Raw genomic sequence first — 22957 nt, 5'->3', positions numbered from 1 at the left:
GGACAGAGCCCAGGCCCAGAGTTCAAGCCCCATGACCAAAAAAATGTTATTTACCCAGCTTGAACTTACTCAGAAATTTGGTTCACAAAGCTCTGCAGTGTCCCGAGGTAGGAAAAATAGTAATCTCATTCTTAGATTACAAGTAGTCAGAATTGTCAGTATTTCTTTCCTTAAATAACTGGTATACTATTCCTTTCTAGGGTTTAAAAGAAATAGCTGAACAGTAAATCAGAAATAAAAACACCAGAATCACCAGGAATACTTGCTTAACATATGCACAGGACTTCCTGAACCCTTACCAAAAATCTCTGGTCTCAGAAATATCTCTTTCAAATGCTCCTAGGCAATTTTCAAGCAAAGCCTTCTCAGTGGTACTTCTGAGAGGATGTCTTTGCTACGAGTTCCCAGTAACATCTGGCACAGCTGATTTTGGCAGAGGCAGCATTTGGATGATGATGGTAAATGATGATGGAGCTGACTCCCTGTAGCTCTGCTGGAAAGCAAGTCTGTGTATCTGGGACCCACCAGAGGGCTTTTTTTTTTTTGGTATGTCTGGCCTCATAGAATAATGGAGACCTCCTCTGGTCTGTTGTTCACATCCTGCAACAACTATTAGTGAGCTTAAGATCATTCTTTCAAAGCAGAGGAAAGCAGGTCCCTGCTGAGCACTCTTGGTACTGATGATACAAAATTGCCCTTCTAAATGAAACTCTTAAGGCTTTTGCTGAAAGCATCCTTTTGTTTGCAGCCTGGATAACATAACATAGGCAATCTCTCCATGGCCGTCCATTATCCCTCCTTTCCCAGGCTCTGAGACTCCATACCCCTAGGATTATTTCCCAGATCAAGTGAGCTTCTTTTCTCCTTTTAGGGACAAGTCCAAGATAGTAGAATAAAGAATTTTTGTCTCTCTTTCTCTGTCTCTCACTGTCTCTGTTTGTCTTTGTCTTTCTGTGTCTCTGTCTGTCTCTGTCTCTGTCCTTCTCAGTCGTAATTAAATATCTTTTTTCTTAGGAACTGGGTGTATACCCTAAAATATCCTGAGAGTAAGCCATATGATAAGTAAGCGTCATTGATTTTGTGAGATAGAGAACAGAAGATGGTCTGATCCAAACTAGGAAAGGTAATGAGTGTTAGAACCACACTGTCAAAGAAACAATTAGAAACATTACAGACATTACGTGTGTATAAATGAAGACATAGACAGAGGCAATATGGAACATGAAACCCACGGAGTGAAGAGCTAGAATATTCCTTATTGAACCAGTGAAGACTTTACCTAAAGTATGTTTCAGCTCCCTAGAAACATAATATTTTAGAACATTCTAAAAGTTTAGGCATATATTTCCAGAAATTTCCAGACAGGTGATAGTTTAATTGCATCCTTAAAAATATAAACATTGTTGTTGAATAAGTTGGTATGATTAATACATGTTAACTTAATGGGTAGATCTTAAACTACTCTATTTTTTATTTCTGACTTTAAACTTATATTTAAAGAATGTTATGAGCTCTACGTGTAGTCTTTTGAAGAACCCCCATTCTGCTTTCCAGAGTGGTTGAACAAGTTTACACTCCCAACAACAGTGCAGTAGGGTTCCCTTTTGGCCACATCCCCATCCAGCATCTCTAGTTATTAGATTTTTTTGATTATAGCCATTCTAACTGATGTTAGGTTGAATCTCAATGTTGTTTTGATTTGCATTTCTTTTATGGCCAGAGAAGTTGAACATTTCTTCATGTGTCTATTGTCCATTCTTATTTCCTCTTCAGAAAAGTCTCTATTTATGTCTTTGGGGTGGTTGTTTCTTTGAGGATTTGCTTTTGGAGGATTTAATATTTTGAGTTCTAGCAATCCCATTTCTGGGCATTTATCCAAATGATCACAAACAAGGCCATACTAATGCTACTAGCACAACTCTGTTTATTGCAGCATTATTCACCATAGCTAAGATACAGAACCAACCCAGATGCCTTCAGTAGATGAATGGATCAAGAAAATGTGATATATATATATATATATATCACATTTTCTTATATATATATACATATAAAATGGAATTCTATGCTTCCATCAGAAAGAATGACAATGCCCCATTTGTTAGGAAATGGAAAGACTTGAAAAAAATCATACTAAGTAAAGTAAACCAGACCCAAAAAACCATAGGTCCCATGCTTTCCCTTATTTGCAATAATTAGTATATGTCTAGGATAATCTTACAGATGAGCAGAAAAAGTCAAAAGCTATGTACATATAACCATATAAGATGATACTAAGTGAAATGAACCCCAAGATATGGACACAAGAGGTCTTTCTTTGTTGCTTTTAATGTGCTCTGTGATTTTTTTGTTGTTTCTTTTGTATGTTCTTCCCCCTGGGTATATCCTCTGTTGTCACTGCATTGTTACTTTGTGCTCAAGGGAACAAACTAGGCTATTGAAAGTTTAAATATATATTACTAAATTAAAATTTTAATATGAACAAAATTTCAATGTAAGATAAAAATTCCATGTTTCTGTATGAAAATGAACCAGAGAAATTCTAGAAACTAACAAGTACGAGGACTACAGTTAGAATTATATGCGTATGTTAATACATTTTACATAGTTGACAAGAATTAGAAGCATGCTAGGAGAAAATATCTAGAATATTTCTATACAAAAACAAAGTATACAGCCTATAAGATACAAAGTGTAAGATATATTGTATGTGCAGTAAGAGGTTCTACATTTATTTATTTATTTTCTGGTGTTGGTTGTGGGGCTTGAACTCAGAATCTGGGTGCTGTCTCTGAGCTTTGTGCTAATGGCTAGCACTCTACTACTTTAACCTCCTACTTCCAGCTTTTTGATAGTTAAGTGCTTATATGAGTCTCATGACTTTCCTGTATAGGCTGGATTCAAATCACAATCTTCAGATCTCAGACTCCTGAGTAGTTAGGATTATAGGCATGAGCTATCAGCACATGGCTCTAATTTATTTTTATTAAAGATTATTTTGAAACATTTTTTCTACAGAGGATCTGCCATTTTATCTAACACTTTATGAATATAATGGACTTATGGGGGAAAGCAAATGGAGAGGAAGTAATAACTTGAGAACAACTAGTTGAACTTTTCTTTGACTGATGAAAGACATCACTCTGCAGATATATCAAATGAGATGAAATTGAATCCAGAAAGAAAATGGTATAATCTAGAATGGGCTGAACTGGGCTGGCAGAACTCTGAGTCTATTCCTTCTAATATTGAAAATATTCCACAAAACAAACTGTAAACAAAGCAGACTCTCCAGGAAGACCCCAAGTTCAATTGTTATTCATATACCCTATCACTCTGCTACTAATATGTTGAATTACTTTCTGTTTCTTACTTTAATTTCATTCTTATGCAAGAGACAGATTGACTTAAGAAAACATATCACAAGAAAAACTGAATTAGTTGTTTAATAGTCACCATCCATGGGTGGTTTTTGGAAATGCTATTTTGGAGCAAAAGCAATCTAGCTGTTAAAGACACAGACAAGTAAGTAAACATGTCTGGATATTCCATGTTGTCATCTAGATGTATTCTAAAGACCAGATCTTCCTACAATTAACATAGGAAGGATATGACAAGGGGCTTGTATATAACTTAATAATTACATGTGTATTAAAATATATTTTATATTGCTCACCCAGTTTCTGAAATGGACCCAGTTTCTGAAATGGATAAAGTATAGCTTCAAAATATTAGAGAACTATTCATCCTGAGTAGACATTGGATCCAGGAGAAAAACTAGATACAGATATTCTTTCTGTATTCACTGCTTCCATTTTCTTAGGCTGAACTGCCCAAGAATTGGCTGCTTCTGGACACAAAGCAGGTTGAACAGTTGTTTGGCTCACTGCAGTTGACTCCTAGTCCTTTTGCAGATTGAGACCTCTGCCGAGAGCTCCATTTGGAATGTTTTTCCCCCAGACTGGTATTTTGGAACATGGAATTTGAAATTGAGTGAGACACTAGTGTACATTCATGGAATAACATTGACAAATGGAGTCTGATAGATGTATGTCAGAAACCTAACTTTCCTCCCAATGTGTTTAGAGACATCCCTAGACTGGCTTGGGAGAGCGTGACAGAATTGAGTGTAAGTACATGAAGGATGGCACTAGCACAAATAGAGGGCCAGGCGGAAAGAATATCAAACATTCATAGAGACAGTCCCCAACTTATAACAGGTATGGCCTAGGAACGTTTTTAACCTTAGCAATGAGAACAGGTAATACACACTTAGTAGAAGTGTATTTTGAATTTTGGCTCTGGGTCTTTTCCCAGGTTCGTGATATGTGTGTGGTCTCCTCTCACTATGCTCAGCAGTGGCAGTGAGCTGGAACTCACAACCAGACATGATCATGAGAAGAAACAATGTGGAATGTGCTGTAGTAGACTGTGTGTCAATTTTTTCTTTAATTTGGACAATTTTGTGTTTTTTCATGTTCACAAAGCATTCATCTGTTTTCCTGTCACCACATAACTCAGCTTTTCACTTTTGGTATAGGACTCAATAAATTGCATAAGCTATTCAACACTTCATTAAGAAATGGGCTGTCTGTTAGACAATTTTGTCCATGGTAGGTTAATGTAAGTAGTCAAAGCAGGTGTAAAGTTGGCTAGGCAGAGCCATGTTAGCAGAGTGGATGTGTTAAGGTCATTTATAACATGATCTTTTTAACTTATGGTGGCATTTTCAGGATATAATCATATGGCTAGTTAAGGAGAATCTGTTTAAGCAAGTAGAATGAAAGGTGATAAGCCACTTATACTAAAGAAAAAGGTCAGGAACAGATATAAAAAGGTATTAGGGAGTTCAAGAGGCAGAAAGTCAAGGTTTGGATATTTGAGAGGAGATGAATAAATATTATTGTGTCATTATTAGTGGTTCATTTGATCATATTTATTATCATGTAGGATAATGATTATTTACTTAAGTAACTAGATCAAGAGCACAAAAATAATTACAAGAAATCCATGGTTTGGCTAAATGTAAATGTAAAGGCTAAAATCCACTAAAGAATAGCTAAGAATTGTTAAACACAGAGCCCAGTCTGTACAGAAGTCCTGGCACATGGAACTTAGGAGCCTTTGCATATTTCCATTAAGAATAGTGGGACCAAAGTGAAGACACCCCACAACAGCCCCCCGTGGTGACAGAGAAGACACATGGACATGACAGCATTTCTGTTCTTTTTAATGAGAGCTTTGAGTATGGGTTATATTTCCTCACAAATTCTCCTCTTTTGTCTCTATCTTCAGACTCAGCATATACAGTTATAAGCTTTTCTTTAAGATCTCCAGTCCCTTTCTAATCATTAGCAACTGTCATTGTCAGGAAAGTCCTCTCTCTATAAAATCAATCACTGACTTTCCAACTTCAATGCATTTCCTCTTTTCTGATCTTTCCTGGAGATAGGAGACACGAAGGTAGTTAACATTCTAACCACTTTGGGTTTTTTCCCTTCTTTTATTTAATAATTCATTGAAATGTATTTCTGCTAGATTCCATTAAAAAATCTCTCTGACATTAATTACTGACATATCCAAGTCTTTCTGACAGTGTAATTCAATGGTGAGCTTTTCATCTTACCTCTCCATTCTCTAAAGGGTGTATCTTGGAATAAAAGGAAGTACAGATGACCTCATCGTCTTGGGCATAGGATGGGGGTCCTGTGCGGGGATAGATATTGTAGAGGGTCAGGCATTCTGTGTCAGTGACGGCATGATACTGCCAGGGCTTGTATTCCACATCATCCAATGAGCGCTCCAAAATCCAGTTTCCAGGCCGAGGGGAGTTGGCTGCTTTCACAATCACATATGCAATTTGAAACACCTGGGGATGACCAAGAACACAGTTTAAATACCAAAGTGCTATTTTTTTTCTTTTCCATTCTAGGTCAAGTATAAGACTAATTGCTGCCTGAGACTATTCTAGATTTGACTCTATTATTCTATTGTATTCTCTGACATGATTTTCCTATTGCATGTTCATAGTTAATAATTTTTTGCTGAGGCAAGGTATTCCATTCTGACCATCCTGATTTGAAAAGACCCAACTTTAGTTTTTGTACGACTCCTTGACATCATTTCACCTGATTTTCAAGGTTCTATTACAACCATTACCACTGAAAGCATCCATGAGATACCATTTTGGTCACCTTATCATTAGAGACAATAAACTGTGTGCTAGAAATTGTAATACTTGGTAGTATTACTCATATCATTTGATCCTCAAAAAGTACCAGGTAGATGGATCCAGTGTTATAAAACTAAAACCACATAAGTTATTGGCACCACAGTCATGCATTCATACTGTAGGCCAAGTGTTTATGGGAACCTAGCAAGGTTACTTTTCCAAGTCTTAGCTTTCTTTATTGTGACTTATGGTCAAGAAGTATACAATGTTTGGATTGAATGAAATAATGTATGTATAGCAACTGGAAAGAACTTGACAGTAGGATATAAATGGCAGTTTCTCTACATTCACAAATAGAAAAAAGCATAGATGAAATTCCAGTAATACACAGATAACTCACTGAAATAGAAGTCCATTAAGGGAAGTGTTTCTGAACCTTCTCTTTGAAAGAGATAAGCATGGGAAAAGTATGGAAATAAAGAAAGAACCAACACTACCATACATCAACAGTTATAACTGAGATACTTGAGAACATCCAGGACTTTTCAATATTTACAGAATTTGAAAATTAAAAACAAAAACACATTTTGGATGTTTTGTGATTACACATATGTGTGATTTACCAACGCAGTGCACAGATGCAAAAGAAAAATGTACAAGCATTATCAAGTGACATTTATATACAATAGCTTGGGTGGGAATTTAGGAAAAACTGAGTTATACAGACAGCTCTGAAGCTGGCCTTTCCAGATCATTACTAGATGTGTGCACAGTGTGTACATAAGAAGAAAGCCAAGATATATGTGTGGTAATAAGACATGAAAAGTACAATGGTAATAAAGCAATGTGTCATGTTCTAGATTGGTCAATGATATGGAGAACTTCACAGTTATAGGGTCTGGGGTCATTGTTGGAGCACAGCTTGAAAGTTAACCTGGATACCATGTAATTGAAAAGACTGGCTATGCCATAGAAGGAATTGTAAAAGGAATGTTCTAGAAATGAATTTTATTTTTCATGGCTTTCACAAATATCTTCCTGAATTCATATATGGTAATTTCTATGTACTCTAAGGGACTGAATTTGCAAATATTAGAAGTTGATATGGAAGGTGCCACCACACAGCTGGCTCTTTTGAGATCCTTACCAGGATTGTGTGCACACTGTGCAACTCAATGAAAACCACAAGCTCTCAAGAGACTGAGATTAGAACTGGCATATACTTTCTAGACACCATAGTAGAAATGCTGCTGATGGCTAAAATACTGAAATCCTTCTTTTGCTAAATTGCTGCTCAGCTTCCCAGATGCCTCCTCTTCCCTGAGATCATCTAATTAATCCCTACAGAGCAAGCAACAGCCAAAATGTCTATTCTGCTTAGTATAAACTTTACAATTCTGTTTTACTGAATATCATTGCAGGGAAAATATATTGAAAATTTCATATTTACAATAATATATACACATACAATTGAAGATAGTCATACATATTATTTGCATGTAAGTACTTGGAAATGCATAGGCATTTGGAGCAAGAATATACATAACATTTCAAAGCTGTTGTCTTTGACGTTTTAGAAAGAAGAATCAAGGAGACGGAGAGGATGGCTTTATTTCATCTTAATATCCTTCTGCAATTGATTGTTTTAAATGAATGGTATAGAGTTTAATTATAATTAATTTTTTCTATGCTGGGTGTGACTTCAGGATCTTGAATGTGCTAAGCAAATGTATACCATTGAGCCAAATCCACATCCATAAGATGACTTTCAAAATGGAGAAAAATTTAGAGCTGGAGGTATGCCTTAATTGGTAAAGCGCCTGAATATCAAACATAAGGACCTGGTTAAAATGGAAGAGTAAGAAAAAAAGATATCTATCTATATCTATATCTATATATGTAGATGTATCACATTTTCTTGATCCATTCATCTACTGAGGGGCATCTGGGTTGGTTCCATATCTTAGCTATGGTGAATAATGCTGTGATAAACATAGTTGTGATGGTAGCCTTAGTATGGCCTTGTTTGTGATTGTTTGTGTAAATGTCCAAAAGTAGGATTGCTGAGTCATAGGGGAGTTCTATGTGGAGTCTTTTGAGGAACCTCCATACTGCTTTCCAAAGTGGTTGAACAAGTTTACATTCCCACCAACAGTGCATTAGTGTTCCCTTCTGGCCACATTCCCTCCAGCATCTATTGTTATTTGATTACTTGATTAGAGCCATTCTAACTGGGATGAGGTGGAATCGATGTTGAATATGAACTTTACAATTGGTGGGGGGAGGAATTGGAGAGTGAAGAGATAGTAGGGGAAAAACAAAGGAAAGGGTAACAATGCTCAATAGGAAATGTACTCATTACCTTACTCATGTAACTATAACCCCTCTATACAGTATCTTTACAATTAAAAAATTAGGAAATAAAGCAATGAGGTTGGAAAGGAAGGAAGGAAGGAAGGAAGGAGGAGGAGAGAGGGAGGGAGGCAGGGAGAGAGGGAGGAAATAAAGCAATGAGGTTGGAAAGAAGGAATGGATGGGGCAGGAAGGGAGAGATAGATGGAAGAAGAAAAAAGGAAGGAAGGAAGGAAGGAAGGAAGGAAGGAAGGAAGGAAGGAAGGAAGGAAGGAAGGAAGGAAGGGACAACTCTATCTAAAGTATTTTCTATTTCTAAATTTTTAGATGTTCTTCATAAGGAATTATTTCTTCCAGATAATTTGTATACAACTACTTACAATACATAATATCTCTTTCAAAGGTAAATTACTGAAGACTATACCAACTAATTAACCTTATAGAAGACACAGACTGTAAAATTATAAAAATACTGTAAAATTATAAAAATAGTATGGTCCTGTTGGTAATCCTAAAGTATCCTGGGTAGTGTCTTAAAACAAACAGTGAAAAGGTGAATAATTAAATTGTGAATACCTCCAGAGCAGAGCCCATCTTCAAAGGTGTGATACTATAATTCTTTTATAACATTATACGTATGCTATTTATTAAATTTACTTGAATAATCAGAATCACTGTAACACCTTTCTGTATTATTGCTATAAATGTTAGCATCACTCATTTCAGTTGCAGTAAATCGCAGTCATCACTAGCGCATTTGGTGACTGTATAAAATAAGTTGTATATTTCTTTACTATCCATCTTATTATGTCCTTAAAAGCTGAGATTATCTCTAATCATCTATTTCCAAACATTCCTTTTCCAATGGAAGTTTCCAGAAAAGATATTGATTGAGGGGATGGGAGACACAAGGGATAATGATGAAAGAGGTGACAGTGATCAAGATGCATTGGACTCCCAATAATGACAAGTTGAACTGAAGCCCCTTTGTAAAGTATTCAAAGATACAAAAATACGAAATAAAATCTCTGAAAAGCAATAAAGGATACACAACGGTGGACATACTTTGCAAGAGAGAATCATGCAAATATTTTGTGTTAGCAATGTTTTCCTTCCAAAATATGCACTTTTATTAATGATAAAAAAATCAAGGAGTTAAGGAAGTCTATTAGAGATCACTGTACTCAGTAAGAAAAACAAGGCTACATTGAGGTTATGGATAAATAACTTTGTTTAGAAAGCATCTCAGAAAGCTAAAACAGGAAGAGGCCAAATATCACTTGGAACTACAATATGGATTTATGATTCAGGAGCCTCTGAGTAGGCTCTAGAATAACAGGTGAAAAGTAATCTGTGAAAAAAAATCTTCAACAAGAACCTCTACAAAGTCCATCTATAAATCAATGTAACAACTAGCACTAAATAACACAGAAATGCGGTTGCTGTCTTCAAAAGTATTAAAGGAATCCTATTTCATTTAAAGGACTAAGGAGTCTTTTTCATTTCTTTTATGTGGATTCTTTCACATCCCATGCAAAATTAATTAAATTTGTTGGCATGTAGGATTATGAATAAACTTTTTAAAGTGCTGTAAATAGCATGATTGAAAAATACAATGAATAGATGTATTCTTTGAAGCCTTCAGAAAATGATTGTAAAAATCTTAACCATCATTTTTTAAGTGCTCCAAATTTTCAATGCCCCTAATAGAATAGGGCTATTTAATGTTATCGATGCCACTTTTATTAACTGTCTCTTGTGTTCTCTGTATAAAGACTCTTCAAAATCAGTGGTGTTAATACCTCATTTCCTGATGAATAAACTTTCAGTCTATTGTGGTAAGAACAAGAAAAGTAAACATTTCATTATATGAAGTACTAAGACTGCTAGGCTCAATGTGAGATGCAAATGTTTTCCTCTGGTGGGCCGTTTTTACAAACAGGGAGACTAAAAAAACAATTTAAACTCTTAAATATCTTACCAAACATCAGAAACTTTACTGCAACTATGGGAACTTTATGCTCTCTTATATTTGTTACTCATTTGAACGTTACCTAAAAGTTATCATATAATTACACCATTAGATGTGGTATTAAGTATTACTTCAATAAAAAGGTGTATTATTAAGAACTGGCTTTCAGGTGGAGAGATGGAAAAGAATTGGGGACTGAAGAACCCTTCCCAACTCAATCTCACAACATACAATGACCATCATATTAAAAAGATGTTTTGTGATCCTTTTAGTATATGGGTAAGTAAGATAAAGTGGTAATTGTCTAGCAATGGTTCACAAGGAGTCTTCATTTCCTAAAGTGATGATGTAAGAGTTGTGAACAGTCTTGATTCTTTTCTGCTCCTGAACAACCTAATTCTCTTATAATCCATTTGATTAAGTCTGATATTCAAACCAATTATTAGCACATAAATTGCTAGATGTGGATTTTTTTAATCCTCTACTAAGACCATCAATAAATCCTTTATCTTAGTCCCTTTGTTTGTTAAAGCATCACACAGATGGAAAAATACTACAAAAGTCTAGTATTTTGGATATTTCAGAGACTTTGGAGTGTCACTGATGCTCAGTTAAAGAAATTGGATAAATATAAACTCTTTCTTTCAGGTTTCTTCTTATAAAAATCATAAAGAAAACCTTAAGGCTGCTGTCTAAGGGAGTTAGGACCTGATCTGATTTGTTCTCTTCCAAATCTTCTTTCCTAATCTCTCAAAAGAACAGATCATGATCATCAAGGCGATATCCAGTGTAGAGCTCTTCCTCCTTCCGCCACAAGTTTTTATCTGTGAACTTCTGATAGCAAAAAAAAAAAAGATTGTTCACAGATTAAATCATTTAATTGTGTTTTTTATACTGTATTCTGTTATGGGTATTAATATTTCTATCTGCAGTGATATGTCTCCAAAATACTTATCTCAAACTATCTTGAAAGCTCAACTTTATTCTTCACTCTAATGGTCTATAAGGCAAATTATCTCATTTATCAGTATAAATATCATAATTAGGAAGGGATAATAGATAGCATGAATTTTCAAGTGTAGTACCCACTGGAAATTCTGTGAGGCTTTCAGTGTATGTATGGTGTCTGAGTTGATGGGTACAGTTGATGTGATTATCATCTGTTCCACCCAAGCCTGCTAAAAAGAAAATGAAGATGTAAAATAAAAATCAAAAACAATAAAGAGAAAAAGATGAGAAGAATTTGGCATGTTTCTTGAAGGTTCATCTGAGTTCCTATGATGGAGAACAGAGACCAATGCCTAAGAATTCAGAGTGGCTATTGTTTTGGTGAAAATCCCCAGCTTTATAGAGGTAAGCCTGACTGAGGCCTAGCTGGGCCTAGCAAGATAAAAGTTCATTGACACATTGTACAACAGCTTTACTGCACTTAAGCCAACCTTCCCAGGCTTTTTTTCTCCAGCTAAATTTTCAAGCAATCTCAAAATATTAGTGGCTCACCATGACCTTAAAAAGTCTCTGAAGAGCTGGGTGCTGGTGACTCATACCTGTAATCAAATCCTAGCTACTCAGGAGGGCCTGAGATCTGAGGATCAGGGTTCTAAGTCAGCTCAGGCAGGAAAGCCAGTGAGACTCTTTTCTCCAATTAACTAGCACAAAAGCCAGAATTGGAACTATATTTCAAGTGGTAGAGTGGTAGCCTTAAGCAAAAAAGCTCAGGGTTAGCTTTCAGGACCAGAGTTTTAAGACCCTACTGCCAGCAGGAAAAAAAAAAGCTCTCTGAAGAGATTATTACATAAATTCTAATGATCATTTTACTGGATTTGAGTTTACTCTACTTCTAAATGTGTAAATTTGTAAACGATGAGTTTAGAAAGAAAATTAACCTGTAAATATAAGCAATACTGATTTTCTAGGCTCATTTTGTGTTTTTTTTAATACATTAAGTTATTTTGGTAAACCTAGAATAGTATGGCTGGAAATATAGAGGAGTTTTCCCACCATAACTTTCATGGTTAGACAAAATCATTTAAAGTCTTTTCATATACTAAAATGAGCTGTAATTGACACTCAATTACAATGTGCAGTCCACTTGTCTAACTCTTCACCACCAAGTATGTTTTACAATTGCTGAGAACAAGCTCAGTGAAGCTGCAGAGAAGCAACTGTGCTACTTTACCTGAGGGTAAGTGGCTCCCAGGCTGCAAAAGAGAATGAAGCGCTCTGCTCCCAATTAAAATAGAGTTTTTATACTCTATGAAATGCATATGAATTTAATACAGGTAATAATAATTAATGATAACCCTTGAAAAACTTGCGATTACTTGTTGAACTCTTTAAAGGCTTTAAATCAATGCCTGATTCTTCAAGGGAGTATAACGAAGGACCTTTGCACTTCAACTCTTCAAGAAAGCAAATTTCAACTTATAGCTCTGCAAAAAAAAAGTTTCTGTTCACCTCTCTCTGCAATAATATATAAACAGAATGCAAGTCCACTTTTTCAAGAAAAATATTGGGTTTGTTTCCTAAGACCTGGACTCGTTGATTGTAAATACAATTTGGAAGAATTAATAAGCAAAAGTGATCAAGAGAATCCTCAGCTTGAACTGCAATAGAGACACACAGTTAAGTCGAAAAATCATAGAGTACATGTTACAGTTCCCAGCATGCTTCTCTCTACCGGAAGGCGGTGTGCACTGAATTCATGAATTAATGGCTACTAATGTTCATCGGTGGCCACAAACACCCACAAAAAGAGACATCCACACATTTTTGCAGTATATTACAAGCACATGGCATGACCTAGAAAAATGATCATCCCCAAAACAAAACTAAACCAAAGCAAGTCTAAATTGAAACATTTATTAGACAATGAAACAGGAAAGCAACATGAAAATAATAATCTAGGAGTGCAGTTAGTACATGCAGAATGTAAGAACCTCCTTTGAATGAACAACAAGGTTTACTTGTTTAAATAAATAGTAAAGAAGTAAAAAATGATGAAGTCTATTGATTAGTAGAGACAATTCCATGTCCCTCAACAAATATGTCTTTTTTTTGTCTTCCTGTGTATCCTGATTTGATCATCAAGCCTTTCTAAAGGAAATTATCAAGCCAGACACCAGTGGCTCACACCCTGTACTCAGGAGGATGAGATCTGAGGTCTGGGTTCAAAGCCAGCCAAGGCAGGAAAATCTATCCAACACATCTCCAACAAAGTACTCAAAAAAAGAAAAAAAGCCAGAAGTAGTACTGTGGATCAAATAGTAGAGTGCTTGCCTTGAGCAAAACAAAGCTCAGGGACATTGCCCAGGCCTAGAGTTCAAGCCCCATGACCACCAAAAAAAACTAAACTAAAATTAAACTAAAAATAAAAGGAAATTAGCAGTAAATGTGAGATACTGGAATACTTTATGCATAATTATTAATAGTAATGAAGTAATGGTACTCATTTTTAGGTGTGACATTATTTTATTTATCAGAGTCTTGTCCTTCAGAGATACATAATGTTCTATCCAAGAGAAAATGATACATATTAAATTTGCTTCTAAATGACCTATGAGCCATGTGTTGATTCTGACATATGGACAGGTATTGGACACATCTGGGACCCTGGTGTTCTCTGTATGTTTATATGTGTTTAAAATTTTTCACAACCAAAATAAAAATATAATACCCATTACTGTGTCTGTATGTGCATGTGTGTGTGTTTGTGTGTGTGCATGCATACACGTGACAATACTAGAACTTGAGCTCACAACTTTGTGTTCTTGCTTAGCTTTTTTTTTTCCCTCAAGGCTGGAGCTTTAACAGTTGAGCTACACCTTCCATTTTGGCTTTTCTTGATTAGTTGGAAATAAAAGTCTCTCATATCTGTCTTCTCCAGGATAGCTGTGAACCATGATCCTCAAGAGGGAGCATTCTGAGCAGCTAGGAATATAGGCATGAGCCACCAACAGTGGGCTATGTTTCACTTTAATAAAGAAATAGCTCTCTTCCACTTAACAGTATTACCACTAGCAGTAATTTAGTTTTTGTTCTTAAAGTACACACACTTAATGCATTTTCTTAATAAATGGTTAACTCCATGTCTTACTGATTCTACCATATTCTGAGATCAAACAATGTGTTTTAATAATTAATTATCAACTTTAAAGGGTATTATTAGCCCAAAAGGTCTCAAAATTTTAGTCCAGTCTTAAAAAAAATTCTAGCAACCCAAGTGAATGGAATCCAAATCCGAATAAAGAAGGTCCTCCCTTGGGTTATTAATGCATTTATGACCCTATTCTTCATTAAGTTGCTGCCATTTTTAACAATGTTAGCTGCAGGAGACATCCAGGCAAGCATTTTCCTTGTTTTTAGCACTGCCCTTGACTTCTGTTCTCCCCTCCCATGTTTCTCCCTCATTTGAAACAATCTACAGCTTCAAAAGAATGACCTGCCTTCTGCAAATAAGTCATTGGCTCTGCCTGGCTTTCACTCTAGCTACTACTACAAGAGCAGGTGAACTGAGTCCCCCACAGAACATGGCAGTCCTTTCAATGAAACCATCACAGAGAACAATGTTGGTGTGAATCACAGATGATCAAAAATGTGACAGTTTAAAGCTTGCCTGCTAAAAATTATTCTCCCTGGAGAAATACCTGGCATTGCCTTTGTTTTTGTGCTTCTATAGTTGCCAGAGTAGGGAGAACTTACTCATTCTTCAATTTATGACATTACAGACATGAATGAATCATTCTAGTTCAAAGGAATTGGGGAATAATAGCAAAGATTTGTAGTGATGAGAAGAGTTAGAAATGTAATGTTAACGGTGTAGAATGACAAATCAAAGACAGAACAAAACTTTCTGATCTTGGTTCATGAATGCTTGCAGCAGATCACAGTCACTTAACACTCATCCAATTTTAGCTATTACAATTGAGATCACAGCAGCTGTTTTCATGCTTATACATTGCTCCACTTTCTTGTCTTTCCCTTAGAAATGTCTTAAGGATAATCTGTACTCTTTGTTTATTAATTTACCACGCTTACTGAATTAAATTTTTGCAGCTCATGGGTCACCTGCTACCCTATTGTAACTATCAGAGAGTTACCAGTGACCTATTTGAAATGTTTTCTGCTTTTTGGCTATTATCATCTTCTCTGAAGTATCTATAGCTTTGGTTAATATAGTCTCTTCCTTTTGGAAACTCCCTTTTGGCTTATGAAAGTGATATTTATTTCAAATCTAGAGATTTAAAAAGTAAAAAAAATACGTTTTTCTAATATAGCTTTGCTTAAAATGGAACATAGACAAGGAAGAGAGAACAAAGTTAGGAGTTTTCAGTACTTACCTGAATATTTCTATAAGCCATGGATAGGCACTTCTCTAGTGGTTCTATTCAGTCTACGTTTTCTATGCAAAAATATATCCTAAAATGCTATTTTCTAATCTTTCCCTTAAGATAATTGAATGCACCCTTTGAGCTAGACTTTCATCATAGAGAATTTTGTTTATAGCAACAAGAACTCAGTGGGTCAGGAAGAAGTTGCTGGTAAGCCAAGTAAAATGAAGCTTGTATGGGTAGACAGAATATTGGCCCCTCCAACTTGTCCATATCTTACCTCTTGGAATATATGAATATGTTACCTTTTATGGCAAAGGAACTCTATGGAGATAGTTTGGTTACAAACCTTGAGATGGGAAGATAATCTTGTATTATCTAAGTGAGCTCAGTGTTTACAAGGTCCATGAAAGAGAGACCAAAAAAAAAAAAAACAAAACTATAATGGTGAGGCAATGTGGAAGATTCAACTTGTTCCTGGCTTTGAAGCTGAAGGAAGGGTGGGGTTACAAGCCACAAAATAGTGAGCACCCTACAGCCTTCGAGTCAAGAAAGTGAATTTGCAAAAGCAGTAACAACAACAAAAACGCATTCTAACATGTTTTTCTAGTTGACCTTTTCCAACTTTAAAGAATTGATCTCACTGACCAGTGAAGTGTGAAAAGTGTAGATAAAGTGAAAAAGCTGAAGATGCAAAGATGGAATGAAAAACTTAATAGCTGCCTGAGATAATACTTGTAGGTCTCCACAGAATATATAGAAAATCCTTTTTTTGATTCATTTCTTCCTTTCTTTCCCTCCTCCCCCTAGGCCAGTCTAGTCTTGAACTATAAAACTCTTACCTCAGCCATATAAGGTGCTGGGATTACAGACATATGCCAACACCTCTAATTCTTGTCCATTTAGAAAATGGCCATTTTCTAATAATTAAAAAAATATTAAATAAGATTTTTGAAATCTTCCACATTACGGGAACATATTAAAATGTAATCCCTCTGGAAATCCTTACTCTCTGTTCTGTCTAGATTTCCCCTGGTTCTTTTTGAGTAAAAAAAAAGAAACCCCTGCAAATCATATCACTTTAGTAATGTCAAATTAAAAGTGATTTATGAGTTGGATACTGCTGATTCATACCCACAATCCTCTACCTTAGGAAGCTGAGCCCTGGAAAATTATGGTTTGAAGCCAGCCCAGGCTGAAAAGTCCTCAGGATTTCATTTCTAGTTAACTAGCAAAATATCCAACTTGAGGCATGGCTTAAGAAATCAAGTACCAACTGTGAAAGATGCCAGGGGAGAGAACAGGACCTTGAATGCAAGCAATATTGATGAAAGTTGGATTTCAACATTCTCTAGGTAGGTCTAATTTATTGCATCAAAGCTTTTAAAAATTATTTTGAGTGTTCAAATTTCGACTGGGTTTAGTTTAATCACATGGGAACTCATACTAGAGGAGAGAAAAAGAAAAGCCTTAAAAGTGATATGAGGACTTTGAAAGCTTTTCAATCAGACAGGTTATAAATGTTATAAGTCACAGTTATAGCTGCCCCAAAATATACCAATAATTTTAACACTTTCTGTGGTTCCAGTATCTAGCTATGAACATTGAATCACATCTAACATTCTGGATATCTGTAAGCCTTCTGTAGAAAAATCATACACATTTCTTTTGCAAATAGGACAGAATGCTGCTATTGAATTCTGATTCAGAAAGCAATATGCAATAAAATGCTTAATCACAAAAACTAGAAGCAAATCTTAAAGAACAACATTATCTCTAGGGAACAGAAATATTATTTCACTAGTATGGAACCAAGCTCTGTCATTTGTGAAACTCAAGGCTTAAAACATGGGTCTTCTTGTACACTGTGAGTAACTACCACACTATCATATCCATGAGAAAGCTATAAGAGCACCAGTTCCAAAACCTGACCCTAGAAAATGACTACATCTGCACAGCAAAGAAAGGATGGGCAGAATGTACAATTCCCCATAAATATATGTGAGGAAATAGAGATACCATTATAAGTTCAGCAATGTATTTTATATCATGCACTAAGGCAAACATAGACATACAGTGAATGGTTGTGAAGTAGCAGCAACTATTAGCAAAGTCTTGCACATACTTTGGATTATAATGACTCAATTTCCCCTGAGCCCAGACTGCATATCTGCAATAAGTTTCAGAATGGTATTGCAGCATGATCATAAACAGAAGGTAGTGAACAGAGACAAGCCTCCATTATTATCTGGGCAGCATTTGTCTTTCACTGATAAAACTAAGAACAGCAGTGTGAACATTAAAATTCCTGTGCTAATCCTTTTAGTGTTCAGGTCAGAAATCTTAAAATAAGAATTCAAACCAGAGAAGGTCACGATTTAAATTGCAGATATTCTTGACATAATCGTTTTAGAAATGCATCAAAAGCTTAAATGAAACAATATGCTGGACAAACTTCAGATCAATTTCTGCAGCCTAAACACAAATGAAATTATTTAAATGTGAACAGAATACATTTAAGTGTCTACCTGCTCAATGATCTCTGTAGGAGACTTAAAAGAGAACAGTCACATCTCAGTTAAGATGCCTGAGAAGGACAGCTGTACCTGAGCTGAAATGCACTTGGTTAGTATTACTCTTACATTTGTTTCCCTAGAGTCCTATGGAAGAGTTTAATATCCTGGATCTTCATATATTTTAAAGATCCACACCATGAAGTGTATGTGATATCATTTACTAGTCCAATTATTTTACATGTATTATTAAGCAACACATTATTCAACTGGCTAGCCTTTAATCCAGGTGTTATAATACAGTGGTGTATTTAACATTATTTTTTTCACTGGATATTTGAGAAAATAAGTATAAGAATGTTCTAGAAAACAAGTAGAAGGACCTTGTTCAACCACTTTGCAAACAGTTTGGAGCTTCCACAAAAGACTCCACATAGAGCTTCCCTATGACCCAGCAATCCCTCTTTTGGGCATTTACCCAAATGATCACAAAGAAGGTCATACCAAAGCTACCAGCACAACCATGTTTATCACAGCATTATTCACCATAGCTAAGATATGGAACCAACCCAGATGCCTCTCAGTAGATGAATGGATCAAAAAATGTGATATATATATAATAAATATTATATATATGTATATGTCATGGAATTCTATGCCTACATCAGAAAGAACGGCATCGCCCCATTTGTTAGGAAATGGAAAGACTTGGAAAAAATTATACTAAGTGAAGTAAGCCAGCCCCAAAGAAACATATGTCCCATGGTTTCCTTTATTTGCAATAATTAGTAAATGTCTAGTTCAAGCAGAAGAGGTCAAAAGATTTGTACATATAACCATATAAGATGATGTTAAGTGAAATGAACCCCAAAATAGGGACACAAGTGGATTTTTCTTTCTTACTTGCTATTGTTTTTAATGTACTTATAATGTACTATGTGATTCTTTTGTTTCTTTTGTATGTTCTTCCCTCATGCTATAACCCCTGTTTTCACTGTATCTGATTCCGGTGTCCTGCATCTTGTATATATATATTTATGATTTGGGGAGGGGAAGATATATAACAAAATGTTTTTTTATTGTGAAAATATTGTACAGAGGGGTTACAGTTACACGAGCAAGGTAATGAGTACATTTCTTATCAACCATTGTTGCCTCCTCCTTTGTTTCCCCTTCCCAACCCTTCCCATCTCCCTACCCCCTTTTATCCCTCCCTCCCCTCTCCCACACATCCCCCCATACCAAAGTTGTAAAGTTCATTTTTAGACATAATGTCTTGTACATCTCATTGTTGCAATGGGTCCACCTGTATCCCTATTTAAACAATTTGTTTTTTTTCTCTTCCCCTCCACAAATTATACCAACATCAAATATAGTGAAAACAGGGGTTATGGGGGAGGGACATACAAAGCAACAAAGAAATCATCTTCTAAATATGTTAGAAACAATCTCAAGAAAGAAAAAAAAACATTTGAATTGTTATTTTGGGGTTCATTTCACCTAACATCAACTTATCTGACTTTTTCTGATTGTCTCAGACATATAGTAGTAATTGCAAATAAGAAAAACTATGGTATCTATGTTTCTTTGGGCCTGGCTTACTTCACTTAACATAATTTTTTCCAAGTCTTTCCATTTCCTAACAAATGGGACAATGTCATTATTTCTGATGGAGGCATAGAATTCCACTGTGTATATATACCACATTTTCTTGATCCAATCATCTACTGAGAGGTATCTGGGTTGGTTCCATGTCTTAGCTATGGCAAATTATGCTTCAATAAACATAATTGTGCTGGTAGCTTTACTATGGTCTTATTTGTGATCATTTGGGTAAATGCCCAAAAGTGGGATTGCTGGGGTCATAGGGGAGCTCTATGTGGAGTCTTTTGCGGGGCCTCCATACTGCTTTCCAAAGTGGTTGAACAAGTTTACACTCCCACCAACAATGCAGTAAGGTTCTCTTCTGTCCACATCCCCTCTAGCATCTGTTGTCATTAGAGTTCTTGATTATAACCATTCTAACTGGGGTGAGGTGATATCTCAATATGGCTAGGGAGGTTGAGCCATTTCTTCATGTGTCTATTGGCCCTCCTTCTTTCCTCTTCAGAGAAGTTTCTGTTTAAGTCTTTAGCCCATTTATTTATTGGACAGTTGTTTCTTTAAGGATTTGTTGTTGGGGATTTAATTTTTTGAGTTCCAGGTATATTTTAGATATGAGATCCTTGTCTGTTGTATGGCTAGTGAAGATTTTCTCCCAATCCGTGGGCTTTCTATTGATCTTGCTAGCTATGCCTTTGCCATGCAGAAGCTCTACAATTTCATGCAATCCCATTTGTCCAAACTTTCTTTGATTTATTGTGTTTCCGGTCTCTATTCAGAAAATTTCGGCCTGTGCCAAGGAGACCTAGGGTTTCTCCTATTCCATCCTGTAATGTTTTAAGAGTGTCTGCTTTGACTCTGAGGTCTTTGATCCATTTGGAGTTGATAATGCTTAAATAAGGATACAGGTCGACCCATTGTAACAGTGAGGTGTACATGACACTATGTTGAAAACAAACTTTACAATTTTGGGTGGGGGCGGTGGGGAGGGAGGAGTTAGGGAGGTGGGAAGGGAAGGGAGAGTAGGGAAAAACAAAGGAGGAGGTAACAATGCTCGATAGGAAGTGTACTCATTATTCTACTCATGTAACTGTAACTCCTCTGTACAGTATTTTTACAATTAAAAATATATCTGAAAAAAAGAAATACTAGTTTTTAGATATGTAGCATCTATCTAGCATGTAGGAAAAGTTAAGTGAATATTAGCATTACTAATGATATGATCTGAGTGTTCTGTCCATCTTGATTATAGCACTTTCCTTTTGTGACATCCTGCTGTTGTTGTCATTTATTTAAGCCTTTCTTTTATTTGGTAAAATGTCTTAAACTTAGGATATAGATATATGATTTTAAAAAGTAGGAACCCTATATATTCAATTTCATATTCACTAACTCATTAGTATAGTAGCTGACATGTGAAAAAATGTAATAAAATAAAGTCTCTGAAAAGCAAATATTTTAAAAATAAAATAACTATATGAAATTCTCAATTCTATCTCTGAATGTTGTCTTTTTGAATATAAATGTAGTTATATTTTTACCAGCATTTTTCAAAATTAGTTCTTTAATCTTCAAAATTTAGGAACGGACATGATGACATTATTCTCACTTAAAAACAGTCAATATCAGCAGAGAATAAGGAGGTTTTATATCTTTATTGATGCGGAACCTGAATCATGGGTGATTTTACTCAACATAACTTCTAAACTCCCCTCAGTCTTTCTTTCTTTCTTAAAAAGTTTTATTAGCACAACTTAATTGTACCATAGGTTTCATTGTGATACTTAAATTAAAATTTGACCAAATTAAAAAAAAAAACAAGTAGAAGGATAAAGCCATGTCAGTGACTTTGGGAATATCAATTAAGACAGAGAACACAGCAACTCTAAAAGGTCAGATGAAGAAACACTCTTGTCTCATCCTAAAACCATTGGTATTATGAGAATCCAATAAGGAGCAGCAGATCCATAGATGAGCATATGGGAGAAGCCCAAGAGATAGGTCAGTGAGTTGCAAAGAATGGAATAAGTGTATCAATTTCATTCTGTAGAGTTGGGATGACAATGGAAGATTTTTGAGCAATGGGGTTGTGAGATCTAATTTGTGTTTTTTTCATTGCCCTACTTCCTGCTTGGATATGGGATATGGGCAGAGAAAGTGGAAATGGAGGTGAAGTTCCTGGGCTCTCTAGCAGTTCTATGAGCAAGTCCTATGATGGTGGCTTAGACTGGGGTAAGAATGGTAGAGGTGACACATGGTAAACTGGAGTTGTATTGTGTAGTTGAAGTTTACAGGACCTTATTAAGCAGCACATATGGGACACAGTAAAAATTAGTCTCCTGGTTTTATTTGTTTCTGAACAGATAAGTTAAGAATGGTGTTGATAACTGAGAGAAGCATATGATTTGAGAAGAAAGATCAAGACTTCTGAGTTGTAAGGTTGGTGATGCTCCACTAGACATCCAAGTGGAGCTGCTAGTTGGCATATAGAATCCAGATACCTTGCAGTATCTGGACAATTTCTAAATTTTTCCTTCTTCATTTTTTTCTCAGTCTCATCAATGAATATAAATAATATGCTTTCTTTGTACAGCAGTGATGGTTACAAGACAGAATTCACATGAAATGCTTAGAGCAATAACTGGCCAATTTTAAGGATAACTAAATATTATTTATCATAAGCTACAATATTTTTACCTACTTTCTGGATGTAAGTTATTACTGCTCTTATTTTCCCTTTAATGTAACCTTAAAATGGAAAAAAATATATTCACATCTACAGTGTCTTGAAACTTTTAATTGAATGAAAAGGATAATGAGAAAAATTACATTAAGGGATAAATATTTCCTAACTGGAGATAAATTCTATGTAGGTCTTTACTCTTATGTATCCTGATAATTTATCTGCCAATAGTTATATATCTTATGGTTAGTTTTGTATTATCATTATTATTACAATATGTAGAGTATATAAAAAGTTATTGTAAATGCAATGGTCAGACTACATGTCAAAATT

General features: G+C 35.5%; 1 protein-coding gene across 1 annotated transcript in view; it reads right to left on the bottom strand.

Moving 5' to 3' along the window:
- The window catches only part of Lama2 (laminin, alpha 2), a 544126-nt gene that overhangs the window by 366033 nt on the left and 155136 nt on the right, over positions 1–22957 (bottom strand). Inside the window, exon 4 of the mRNA XM_013026778.1 lies at positions 5627–5869. Within this exon, the coding sequence (XP_012882232.1) occupies positions 5627–5869 (243 nt within the window). The remainder of the gene's footprint in view (positions 1–5626; positions 5870–22957) is intronic.

Source organism: Dipodomys ordii, unplaced genomic scaffold, assembly GCF_000151885.1.
Source record: "Dipodomys ordii isolate 6190 unplaced genomic scaffold, Dord_2.0 Scaffold97, whole genome shotgun sequence".
Classification (NCBI taxonomy): Eukaryota; Metazoa; Chordata; class Mammalia; order Rodentia; family Heteromyidae; genus Dipodomys; species Dipodomys ordii.
This window is presented reverse-complemented; position numbering and strand designations above follow the sequence as displayed.